General features: G+C 33.0%; 1 protein-coding gene across 1 annotated transcript; it reads left to right on the plus strand.

The window, feature by feature from the left end:
* Window positions 1-12,409: 12,409 nt before the first annotated feature.
* Or14c39b (olfactory receptor family 14 subfamily C member 39B) lies at window positions 12,410-13,339 on the plus strand. The gene has a single exon (NM_001000120.1). The coding sequence runs from the start codon at window positions 12,410-12,412 to the stop codon at window positions 13,337-13,339; it is 930 nt and encodes a 309-aa protein (NP_001000120.1).
* Window positions 13,340-14,315: the final 976 nt, after the last annotated feature.

A 14,315-nucleotide genomic window follows, 5' to 3' on the forward strand; every position in this document is an offset into this window, starting at 1 on the left:
TATGGAACTTAAAATCATTGTTTTGGAGCAGAATATTATAGTATTTTACTAACAGAAATTTGACATATGTATTTGAAATTAATTCAGATTGTTCAAATACCTGTATCATGGATTAGTCATCAGATATGTGTAGAACAGACTTCCAACAGATCCAGTTGAGTAGGAAAACAATTTGTACACATTAACATTTAAGATTGTTGAATGATCATATAAAAGTTGGAAAACTTTGTAACCATGACAAGTAGTTACAATTTCAGCTTCTGATAAAATTCAAAATACTTGCTAAAGTTTAACTATTTCTTAATATTGAATAAATCAAATACAAACAAGAAAATAATTCATCATGTTTTTAAATTATGTTTATATTTCCTTTGAAACACTGTGTAATCCAAAGTTCTCTAACAGATCTTTTTAACACCTGTGGCTGCAAGCTTGATACTCCCCAAAGGAAAATATTTTTTAATAGCCTTTCTTATTATTTACTTTTCTCTTAAGACAATTAGTGTTACAATAATTGGCACTTTCTGTAGGAAGGACTGACCATTCCCCAGAAAACACATGGAAAACTTCATGAAGAAATTGACTAACACTTTCCCCAGGAACATGTTAAACTAAATATATATTATTTGGCTTATGTTTTGAACATAGGAATATATTTTGGCAGAAAAGACGTTATCAGTTGTAAGGGTCACATTCAACCTGAAATTGCAAAGCATAGAAGACACATGCCAAGACAGTACTGATGTTCTTCGCACCCTTTCTTCTTTATTCAATTAAAAGTCACATTCAAGATAATAATAACATCTTCCACTCAAAATGCACTTCCTGGTTCATTTGGTCATATTGAAAAACCATCATGAATATGTCAAGAAGTTTATTTCTAATGTCATTCTATATCACATGCACTTTGAAATTACTGTTGACCTGTGATATTTTCATCCTTTGCCTACTTGATATTCATAGGTATAATGTTTATGCAATATCATACCACTCCTTTTGTCTAAACTTTCATATTCATTACTCAATGCAAATTTCACTTTCTCTTTGATGGATTAAATTTTAACAGCACTGTTATTTTTAGGAGTCTTCTCTTCAAAAGTCTTTTGAAACTTTAGTGGACGCATCAACTGTGAGCCTTTATAAAATCAAAAGATAAATTACAAATATTAAGTAAACAACAGCACGGGGTAGGGGATTTAGCTCAGCGGTAGAGCGCTTGCCTAGCAAGCGCAAGGCCCTGGGTTCGGTCCCCAGCTCCGAAAAAAAAGAAAAAAAGAAAAAAAAAGTAAACAACAGCACAGTGTAAGTGTTTCCACAGCAAAGGTGAATGGGATGGCAGTACATAACACACACACACACACACACACACACACACACACACACACACACACACACAACATAGTTAATTTGAAACAAAACTATAATGTCAAAGAAACATCAAATACTGCTGCAGCTCCATATCTGATATTTGGAGTAATGATACATAGACATTCGGTGGGGCTGCTTTAGCAGCACAATTTTGTGTACAGAGGGAGAATCTGGCTGTGCCCATGTGAACTGAACACTTGCGTGAGACTTAATTCAGAGACATGGGCTAATTTGTGCAATCGAGAAAAAAATCAGTACAATATAAAATTAAGGCTGGACATTGTTATTTATAACCTTATCAACTGAAGTTTATAATGGAAATGCAAATTAAAAAAGAATGTGTAGCTTCTGTAAAAAGAGAACATGAATAATGTAGAAGAAGAGAAGTGAGTGAAGAGAAAGCATCTGTAGTTCTTTTAAAAAAAAGTGAAACTAATTAGAAACTTCATGTTTTTAACTAATAAAATAGAAAAAGTACCTAGAAAACCAATTCCTATTTATCAACAGTTGTATTTTTATAAGCACTCAGATTTATTTAAAACTGTGAGTGATGTGGCTGAGAAAGCAACTAAGAGATTCCCTCCTCAAAACAGCCACTTAGTATTTTTCCAGGTGCCATTTACCCAGTTTCCATTTCAACACATTCAGAAGACACATTATCAGTGGCAGGTAAGGTCAGGTTATATCTCAAGTTTCTGGAATAATTGAACACTTAATTTGCAAGCATGCAAAATATCAGTGTTTTGGACCGAGGAACTGTATACGAAGTTCAAGAACATCAATGAGTGTCAGGATTATGTTACTTTATCATAACCCTGGGAGGTCATTGCACAAAGCCATGAAGATAAAACCCCAAGTTACAGTGGAGATTCTAGGACAGTGGAGATGCCAACACACGGAGATGTTTGCCTAAGAATCCTTCAATAGCCAGTGTGAAGCTACTCTTAGAGAAACCATATTTGCCAAAGTACAAAACCTAGAGTTCTGGAACCTCCAAACCTCATGGAGTTCTAAGAATGCCACGGACGTGCTCCAGGTCTACACATTGAGCTGAATGATTTGGTGTTTTCCCTGTTAGAATTTTGAGGTCTTTTTTTTGTTTTTGTTTATGTTTTTGTACTTTTTTATTCTGTCTATCATTGTTTATTTCCTTTACCAGCTTTAGAATGGGAATGGTTATTCTGAATTATAGTTTGTTTCTTGGTAATATTTTTTTTATTTACAGGTATTCATATTAGAGACTTTCTGGGATTTGGAACATGTTAAATTGTTGAGATTTGGATTTTTTTATAGATGGGTTTAATTTATTTTGGATTTAGATGACTTGTACTGTAGCACAACTGCCGCCATCATGTAAGCAACAGTAAGGTCATCAAACTCAGCATGCAGCACAACCACTTGAAAATATAGAAACAAGTATCTAATCTATCAAAGTTCTTATTCAAGGAAAGTATATAAATGTAGAAATCTTTTTTTTTCTTTCTGTAGTTCTGCATCTGGCTAACCGTTCTTTTTAACTAAAAGTATGCCCATCCAGAATATGGTATTTGTGCTTAAAAGATCACCCTCAAAATAGATAAGACCTGGGGTTGGGGATTTTGCTCAGTGGTAGAGCACTTGCCTAGTAAGCACAAGGCCCTGGGTTCGGTCCCCAGCTCTGGAAAAAAAGAAGAAAAAAAAATAGATAAGGCCTACACTGGGATTCAAAATACCCAGTGTAATCCCTAAATAACTAATAAATAATTACTCTTGACTTAAATCTGTGTACAGTTTCTTCTCTCTGGTGGATTCTCCAACAAATTTCTGGAGGCTGCAGTGAAATCCCAAGAAAAAGACCTCAAGGTATCTGGGCTTTCAGAGCCACAGATAGTGGGGAAGAATGCTGGGATCAAGGGGCTTCAAGGAGTGCACAACCTCAAACCTGCCTCCTAGGGGTGAAAAAGATTGTAATGTTGCCTGTTCTGCCATCTGTGAAGGTAGATTCTCACTGATCTACTCATCCAAGGTCCACAAAACTTTCTGATTTGCTCAGACCAATGTAGAGTCAGACATACATAGATTGGAGAAGCTGGCAAGGAATGTCTCAGCCAGATGCCAGGTTTATGCTCAAGTCAATCCAAAACAGAGAGCCCTTACCTGTGTAGGGATATGCAAGAGAACTCACCACCCAGAGAACTTGGGAAAACTAACCTTACTGAGGGGCAGCCTGCAAGTAAGTTTGTGAATATTTGATAGTCTGTATGAATATTTTGTAGATGTGTAGAAATAGTTATAAATGAAATCCTCAAATAGTAGCCTAAAAACTTCTTCAGGAACTGGTTTCTTTACTTTGCATCTCCCTACAATAGGGTCCAACAATAGTCTGATGTTTATAACCCAAACTTTTTGATTAGTAAGTGAAGATTTAGGCATAGATAAAAAATGTCATTGTGCACATAATTCTCAGAATTCTGGGAAAAAACTCTTATTACGGTCTAGCAAAGGATAGATAGACTTTCTTCTTTTGCATTGCTTCATACCTGGTGTGCTTCATATAGAGATGGATTTACCCAATATGAAATTGTGATGGAAAACCTTCTTCATTCCTTTCATAACAATTAGACATGAATTTTTTAGAACTCTCCAATCATTTCCTTCTTGCATCAGTATGTGTCCTCCAGCCTTCCCTAAATCTATTCACTAGACCATCCAAGAGACTCAGTCAACAACTAAGTCCATCGTCAGTTTTCCTTGTTTGAGTCCATGGAAACCAACTTGTGAAGGATCCTCCTATGTCCATTAAATTATCGAGGAACATTCTGTGAAATATTTTGCATTTTAAAAAAATACTTGAGTGTGATTTCTAATTTATATTTTGATGAAGTTTTTATAAATCTGCAAAAACCTAAGAAAAGTAATGGAAATACATAAATAGGTTTTTATAGTTTTTCATGAAACTGAAGCTGACATTTGCATTTGAATGTAGATATTGAAGAGAGCACTTTGCTTTTGTCTCTATGTTGTGACAGTTAATGGATACTCAAAGTATTGCATCTTTCCTTTCAACCCTTTGTAATCAAATTTACTTTTTAAAGAGGATGATTCCTGTTGTATTATTTTTTGATCTCTCATAGATTACTAAATGATCTTAAATAGAAGAGAGAATTAGAGTTTGAATATCTGGTTCAATTGTGTTGTGAAAACTACAGACAATTTTGTCCTGAGCTCCATACAGGTGCCAGACATATTACTTCAATTGATGGAGATTATCTGTATATTTCCTGCAGTATTTCATTATCTCCATTATCATGTCCAAACTATCAGGTGACTCAGGTGACTTACTGTCTGGTCTTTCAGCCTGTGTCTAATACTGGATTTTTAACTGGGTCCATTCTTTTCTTTTCTTTTCTTTTTTTTTTTTTCGGAGCTGGGGACCGAACCCAGGGCCTTGCGCTTGCTAGGCAAGTGCTCTACCACTGAGCTAAATCCCCAACCCCAACTGGGTCCATTCTTTCTTGTTCTATGGGAACCATTATCTATCTAAATTACATCTGGGGATTTTGTCCCAATTAAGGTTCTAAGAACCATTGTACTCAGGAGGATGCAAAAGACATAGATAAAAGACAAAAAGACTAGTGACATTTTAAAAGGCAAGTCTGGTATTTTGCTAAAATGAAGACTTGTACACGTCATTATAGACAGGAATATTTGACAAAAAGTGTCTAAGATTTTGCATATTTTAAATTTAACAACACTTCATTCTCATTTTTGAGTGAAGAGCATTGTCTGGGTAAGTTTACTGAGACCATGCTTGTTACCTTGGCCTTTCCTTCTTATATATAGGGGAATTCTCCAAACACCCTTTCTTCAGTTTGAAACGTTTAAGAAGAAAATGAAAAAGAAATTCCATCTACAAGTATGGAATATTTAGGAAAAAATATATGTCATATATTTCACATGAGATATAACCAGTAATTTTCTTAAGATAATCTGTGAAGACAAAATCTATTACTTTAAGAGAAAAGCAATTGCAGAAAAATCTTGCTATTTTATTGAAATTCTCTTTTAAAGGTGATAGCAATATCATGAAGTATGGTACAATACAGGGTCATACATAAATTATAAAAGCTTTCCATTCTGCTTCTTTGCCAATTGACTAACACTTCATTCTTACAAATTTCTTTCCTAAGTTCCATAGTTAGAAAATTGTACATTATATAAACAAATTCATTGTTATCTTCTAAAGGTATATCATATCATATAATAATACATTTATATATTGTACATCAAAAGTAGGTACATATTGCATTATAACAATTATATAAATATGCTTTCATAACATGTTAAAAGATTTATTTGTTTAAGTTTTTGAGATTATAATAAAATTATGTTCTTTTTAGATTCCTTTTCCTAGCTCCAAACTGTACCATATTTTCTGCTTGGTGTTATTCAATATCATAGTCTTTTTTTCATTAATAGATGTTTCACTGAAACACACAGACACACACAGACACACACAGACACACACAGACACACACACACACACACACATATATATATATATATATATATATATATATACTGATCTTTTATACATTCCTGTGCATGACCAGTAAATGTTCCTAACTACGGAATTAGCTCTCTAATCCCTTTCCCAATGCCTGTAGAGGCTGAATCATGAAGACTTTCTTTAGTGTATTTTGATATTTTATTTTACTAGAAATATATATTTAACATATGGAAATAATTTAAAGTTTATTTTTTAAGAGATAAATGAAACTTAAGTATACAAAACAATTCTTGTAAATATTGATAAAGAGAATGATCATTCTTTTTAAACTCAATTTTTAATATTCCATTTAAATTATACATGGTTTCAGCAGAAAAGCAATAACCTGTTTTTTAATATTTTAAAATAAAAGTAAAAAAGGTAAAGTAAATTGATAAAATAACTTATGAACTTTAACTTTATTATTCAAAAACATGAAATGATCACCTTTAAGAATGACTTGATTTTACCATAAGTTTAAAAATTACTTTTATAGATGGAACTATATCTTGTTTTAAATGTGTCTGTATTTGAATATAAGAAGTGTTAGGAAAGATGGCATACAACTTATGTTTGTAATGATTTTGAGGAAGAGCTAAGAAAAGATAATGCACTAGGTAGACAAAAGAAAGTTCTATTCCCTATTCTAAAGATTTCTTCATAGAAATATATAAATCGTTGTCATATTTGTATGCAGCCACTTTGGTTTATCTGAAAACAGATTTAGAACTGGGCATACAATGGTGTCTAAGATTTTCAAAATGATTTTCAGTATGCCTAAGTAAATTTCCTTCAAATGTCAACATCAGTCTTGAATCATCCAAGTCATTTTGTAATCAATTCACTCAAGTATCTCCTATTATGACATGCAATTAATCTATATGTGAGCATTTATATCAATGTTATATTTATTAGTATCAGTAAAAGTACCAAAATATTATTGACAAATCTAACTTATAAAACCAGCATTGTTTAAGTAATTTAAAAAATGTTTTTGGATTGATCAGGATCTTGTGTGTTTAAATCTAAGTGGAAAGGCAAAAAAAACGTGTTAGTATAATTTATTCTTCTCAGAGAATTCATTCCTTCCTCTAGGCTTATAAAGAAATTGACTTGTTTCATTACAAGTAAATCCTTGTCTTTTACGATCAGTGTTTTCTCCACCATTTGCTATTACACATGATGTTGATGCATGTATTTGTATAATTTTTCATGTTTGTGATAGTTTACATAAAAATGGTAAATCAATCTCTATTGATACCAGTCATAAAAGTATGCAACTCTCAGTATCCATCTTTGAAGGATATCCAACATTCAGACTATCAGAATATAAAAAATTTCCTTACATATTTTTATAGGAATTAAAATAGTGCCAGCTTGTTTTTAATACATGGATATTTAATTTTAACAATTAAAAACTGTAATATTTGAACTTGATTAATGCTAACTGGTTTTTGAAGAGATTTAGTAAAAGTATTACATTGGTTTTCTAAAGCCAAATGGTGATTTCCGAAAACCTATAAACAAAAAATATACAGACTGTGCACACTTAATAAGAATATATATTTGTATACAGATAATCTATGCATGCAATAAACACTTGAAAATAGGGGCTATGTGCATATAAGAGTAGGATGGTATGTAATGGAGAATTTGGCAGGAGTAATTATAATACAACCTAAAAATAAAAATTAACAAAAAAATCCACAACAACAAACCACACAGAATCCCAATGGGGTGCTGCAGGTACCTTAATTTTATTTTCTTTTTTGTATGCATGCCATGGAAAAGTTCCCAATATGTTCAGTGGAGGTTGTAAAGACAAGAATGTCACCTTTGACTTGTATCAAACTTTAGGCAGAAGATTTTACTTTGTCAGTACAAATAATCTCTTTTATAGAAGATTAAAAACTTTACAAATGAACATTATTGAATATTACACAATATTTTTCTGCATTTGTTGAAATTGATGTGTGACTTTTATCTTCACTTCTATTAGTATGTCAAGATTGTTGACTGCTTTTGTTGAAATTTTCTCCAATGAAATGTTAAATAGTGTTTGATGAATAAGTTTGACATATTTAATGCACTAAATATAAGATCTGCAAATACTTGTTTAATATGTTCAAATTGATCTCAGTTATTCTTTTGCATTCATTTTATTTTGGTGGAATTTTCTTCCTTGGGACTTTGATATTGATGACAAAATCATTATAGAAATAAAATATTTAAATCTTTAAAAGTTTTAGGGCAAAAAATTCTTAGTCAGTATTTTTATTTGTTATTTATGTTATCTGAAACTAATGTATTTTCCTAGTGTTGGAAAAATGGTAAGTCTGTATAAGTTGCATAATTCTAGAAATTAATCTCTAAATTGATTGTTGAACCTGTTGGCATACATTTATTAATCTTAGTTCTTTTTATTTCTGTGCTACAATTTTGATTATTCTTTCAATAAATTTAACTTACAATATTATTACATATTCCCCTATTTCACTTTTGTCAATGTAGGCACTTCTATGTCCACTCATTCCAAACACTAGTATATCCCTCTTTTCTCAAAATTGATGCCCTATTTCTTTATTATCACACACACAACCACATACACATACAGATACAAAAAATGCATGCACGTGTGCTTGTGCATTTGCGTGTGTGTGTGTGTGTGTGTGTGTGTGTGTGTGTGTGTGTGCGCGCACAAAGATACAAGCACAACCTGAAGAAAGTATACGTTTTGTCCTTTGTGTTTATATGGTCTCAGTGAGGTTCATCTTGGAAGCAACTAGTGCTACTCCTCTCAGTAGTCATTAGCTAGTATAACATCATTTTAGTATATTTTAATTATTCTATTTATATAACTTAATTTTCATTATTTTATATTGCTCTATTTTTATTACAATTTTTATAAAATTTGTTGTCTGTTTCTTCTCTATCATTATTTAATGGCAGTTGTTTATTATTATTAGCGGTCTTTAGTGATGAACTTACTGACTACAATAAGTGTCATACTATATTTCTTTGACTGGATGTACTTTATAAGTTGTTTTTCTTCTTTAATCTCTCTTTATTGTGTAATTCATAGACATTTATGATTTTTCTATTTTGTCATTGATTTATAATTAAGGTTAGAGTTGAAAAAGAAGATTGAGTCATTTGATGTGTCTTTAACTGGAGACTTCTTTTACCTCTGCATATGATGTACCAGACTTGTTTCATTCAGTGTAATATTTTCCAGGACCACCCATGCTGTTTCAGATGAAAGATGAAATGCAGGTTTCTTCACAGCTGGTGATTATCGGGGTAAATAATTAATGAATTGTATTGCTAGAGAGTACTTGTGTACATTTATCTGGATAATTTTCAGGAATTTTTTCATATATTTCTCTTAGATATATTTTTTTGGTATGTAGTTTTCACACATATGACTTTTAAATTGAATTTCAGTAGTATTGAAGCCTGAATATTAAAATCTATTAAATATTTTCATTGGGATATTTAAAATCTGTCAGATTGCTTTTATAATCAGATGCTCAGATGTTGACAGCACAGATATCTATCATTGTAATTAGTTCCTTTACGTGCCTTTGTAATTTATTAATGATCTTTGACTCTCATAATGGCTTTGTTTTACCTAAGTACTATACTGTGTTAGAGCAATTGTAAATGATCTCCCAAGCACAATAGTATCATAAACCTACTCAGGCTCTTAGTATCCACTTGCCTCAGCTGCAGTTGAATAATTCTTTTGTAAATGCAGTATAAACTTCTCAAAGACCTAATGTAAAACAACTCTGTGCATTTTTCTGCTTACTACATTGTTGTTTAACTTCCAACATCATTTTTATATTGGAAGTATATAAATAGAGTTGTTAAAATCTTCACATAGATATTGAAAATTTACAATATTCATGCAGGTGACATCTTCTAGAAGTAGCTAGAGCTAGCTGTTCAATATCCCATGGGGTTTAAACACAATACCACCTTATACTTTTTCCAAAACTGGTGTTACATAGCATCCCAAAATGGCCATCACAGACCATTGTGAAATAAAGCTCTCTGTAGATGATGACTACACTTCCTTTTCTGTAGCATACTGCAGATATAATTAAAGTGTGGTGGATGACGATTCCTGATCGGATTACCATTCTGAATTGTCACCCTACATTGCTGATACAGGTGACTATGAACATATCACTAGGTTTCTAAACACCTGTAAGGCAGTTCATGTACTAATAAAACCTGTATTTAGTGTCTTTTTTACTACAACCAGAAATATGTTTGTAGCTGGAAATATTAAAAACGACTTTTCCAACCCACACTAGTGCTGACTACACTCTGCCTCCATCTGCATTCTTGCCACCTCTATAGTTAGCCCCAGCATCAACCACCCATCCTGCTAAATTCCCACGGCAGGTTGCTCCCATGTCAGCCTCATGCGATGCCCACCCATCTTGTGGTTAGCTGTCACAAATCCTTATAACCTGGCATAATCGAAACTCTAGAGGTTTGTAATTTATCCATCAGATTTATATCAGTAAATTCTTACCCCACAAAACCCTAAAGGCCTACCCAATAAACTCAGAGCCAATTGATATTTCTATAAACTGCTTACTTTGATAAGACAAAGTGACATGGATCTGGGTCATCCTTCTCTTTCTCCATCTTCCTTCCTTCTTCCTCTCTTCTCTTTCCTGCCTCTCAAAAACTATCAGTCCATCCTCCCTTTCTACTGTCGCATCACAAGCTTTTGTCTTTTCTTTCACCTACCTTCACCTGTTTACAGACAGCAAACTGAATGTGTTCGTTGATGTATTCTTTAATTTAGTTTTACATTTTAATTATACTGCTCACTTTACCCCCACTCATCTAATTTATGGGCATTGTAGACTATGATCTTGATGGATACCTATCAAATACAGTAAAGTACAGATATGATGACCTATTCAATAGATGTCATACTAATATATCTATTTGGAATAATATTTTTCTTTCTGTATATAAAACATTTTATTACCTTTTTAAATAAAATAAGTTATTTAAATAAGAATTACACTGCTTTAAAAAAGTAAAGAACCACAAAAAATAAAAAAAAATTACCCTACTTAATATTCACAAGCTAATTTCCCAAAGTAATGTTTTTTTAGCCTATATGAACTTAATTCTGATAGGATTTTGAAGTTTTCAAAATAAATTTTTAAATAAATGTAACTCTTTCAAGTAAAAAGAATAAATGTCTATATCACCACTTGCCATTTCTTTGTTACTTACCTCTGTTTCATAGCTGCCTTGTTCAACTGTTAGTCTGTTTTGTTTCTAATTAATTTTATCACAGTTTATAACATTTATAATATATAAAATTTTACACTGTTAATGTTCTATAACATGTAGTATCATTAGTGGTTGCTATGGGGATTTGATAAAAAGTGTTTTCTTGTTTCATTAAGCTAATGGGAATTCACCTTTAATATCATGCAGTTTGAACTCTTCACATTAACACTCTTATATTTAACCATAAATTTTAGAACTTAGTATTTTTATTCCATGTATTACTCAGGGAACTAGACAGTTCATTACTACTAGAAAGACATAGTGTGGGATCCATAGTGTACTTTGACATCAGCTACACTTGAGTCAGACTGGTAAGAACATAAAAGCTATCATGCATTGTACCAGGTTTAGCTTTATATACAAAGTTGTTTTTTTCTCCAGGATTCAGCTATCAGAGCAATATTTCAGGAGTTATTGTGGATAAGTATGAATATGCTATTCATATATCTAAATGATTGGTTTTAAGAGATTGTAAACATCGTCTACATATAATATGAGAGATTTTGTTGAAAACCCAATGTTTCTCCCAATAGAAAATAATCTGCCTTAAGTGTCTGAAGTTAAACCTGCCTATGTTTCCAGGCAAACGTCCTACTCTGAAAGTCTAAAACACTTATGACTATCTTGATCTCCTGTATTTCTCTTTCTGATCTTTTATGTCCATGTCTCTTATATTCACTTCTTTTTTCCCCCACCCTATTTCATATGGATATACATAAAGATACAAAATAAAAGCATTTCATATAGATATACTTATGTTTTAATAAATACATCAACAGTTTTAAATATATATTTCACATGTTAAATATATCTGGGTATTTCAAATTGATGCGGGGAATTTATCTAGAAGAGAAACTTACCATATTATATAACTTTATATTAAACAACTTAATGTTTATTATGATAATAGTATTAATGAGAAAACTCTTATTATTGAAAATAATTCTAAGTGTTTATCATCATACCATACAATTTAACAGACAGCCACATATATGTGTATTAAAAAATTTAGCATAATAAAAACATATGCAATCCTAAGAAAAAATACTTGATTTTTCACACATAAAGGCCAGTTTTAGAAAAGAAAAACAACAGTTTCAAGAGAAATGCTGGTGATCTAACAATTAATATACATTGTTCTAAGTTGTGGCTTTTCTCTTTCAGATAAACCTCTATTTTGATACTATGGTGAATTCTACCCTGGTGGCTGGGTTTCTCCTGGAGGTTTTTGCTGAGACTTGGGAGTTCAGGCTTCTACTCAGTGTACTGTTCCTACTGGTGTACCTGGGAAGCCTGTTAGGGAATTTTATCATCATCATTGCTACTACAATTGACCAGACCCTGAATACACCCATGTACTTCTTCCTCAGGAATCTGTCCATCCTAGACATGGGCTATGTTTCTGTTACTATGCCCACTGCATGTATCAACTCTCTCACAGACCATAGAAATATTTCTGTTTTTGGATGTGCCGCACAAATCTTTTTGGTCCTCTTTTGTGCATGTATAGAGATTCTGTTTCTTACCATCATGGCCCAGGACCGCTATGTGGCCATCTGCAAGCCTCTCCTCTACCCTGTGATCATGAATCACCAGTTCTGTGTTCAGATGACACTGACTACCCTACTTAGCTCTCTTGTCATTGCAAGTGTGCACACTTTAAAAACTTTCCAGTTGTCCTTCTGTCATTCTAATGTAGTCCCTCAGTTCTTCTGTGATATCCCCTCTTTGCTGAGGCTTTCTTGCTCTGACACTTTTAACAACAAACTCTTACTTCTTCTGACTGCCATTGGGCTCAGTGGTAGCTGCTTTACCTTCATTGCTGTATCATACGTTCGCATAATATCAGCTGTGTTGAAGGTTCCTGTCAAAGGAGATCGAGGGAAAGCCTTTTCCACTTGTGTCCCTCACATTATTGTGGTGTCTGTGTTTCTTAGTTCTGGTGCCTATGTATATCTAAGACCTCAATCAACCTCAGAAATAGTTGAGGATATGATTCTTTCTGTATTTTATACCATTGTTCCTCCATTCTTAAATCCTATCATCTATAGTTTTAGAAACAAACAGATAAAGGAGGCTGTGAAGAAAGTAATATTTAGATATGTTTATAGTTGAATAAAATAAAGAAAAATTATGGACACGGAAACATGCACACACACACATCAAAGCATTTTAAAGCATTTAATGGATAGATATTTTCACATTATATATAGTGCTTATAATTTCCCCTCCCTCTACTCATACTAATTCCTTCCTCCTCACCTCTCCTCCCATCCTTATATCCCCACCTATTTTATCCCATACATACACAATAAAAATTAAGAAAACATTAATATTAAAGGCAAGAAGAAACTTTGACAACAAATTATGTGGCAAGAACCTTTAATGTTATCCTTGAATTTGTTTTCTCTTGGCCATCTACTGCTGGGCATACATCCTATACTTCTTTGTAATTTATAAACCCAGTGAGTCTCCCTTGGAAGAAAGTATATATACACTTTAAAAGTTCTTATCAATTAGAGATTTTTTTCAATAAATAACTATTTATTAATTGAACAAAAGAAAATCTGCCTGGAGCTAGTGGCTTTTGTCGTGGGTATGAATGACAAGCTCAGGTCTGCTGCTGGGCCCCAGTGAGGGAACGTGAACCTCATCTCCTTCCCACTGACCGCCCTGGTGCATTTCCTTCCGTTTTTGTGTTGCTGGAGGAATTTTTCTCTTTTCTGCTCTTTTTTTTTAAGTATCCTTGTGTGTATATGATGGGGCTGCGGTGCCACGCCCACATATGGAGGTCAGAGGGAAACTTGTGGACTGACGTCACTCCTTCCCTTCTGTGGGACTCAGGAATCAAACTCTTGTTCCCAGACTTCCTTACTAAGCCTTTACTCGCTGAGCCAAGTCACTAACCCAAGCTCGTTTTATTTTTTTTTATATATATTTTTTATTAACTTGAGTATTTCTTATATACATTTCAAGTGTTATTCCCTTTCCCGGTATCCGGGCAAACATCCCCCTCCCCCCCTCCCCTTCCTTATGGGTGTTCCCCTCCCAACCCTCCCCCCATTGCCGCCCTCCCGCCAACAGTCTAGTT

The sequence above is a fragment of the Rattus norvegicus genome, chromosome 1, assembly GCF_036323735.1.
Source record: "Rattus norvegicus strain BN/NHsdMcwi chromosome 1, GRCr8, whole genome shotgun sequence".
NCBI classification, from domain to species: domain Eukaryota; kingdom Metazoa; phylum Chordata; class Mammalia; order Rodentia; family Muridae; genus Rattus; species Rattus norvegicus.

Bases quoted from the DNA above. Each gene is read 5' to 3' on its own strand.
- Or14c39b (NM_001000120.1), top strand. From the start codon at position 12,410: ATGGTGAATTCTACCCTGGTGGCTGGGTTTCTCCTGGAGGTTTTTGCT.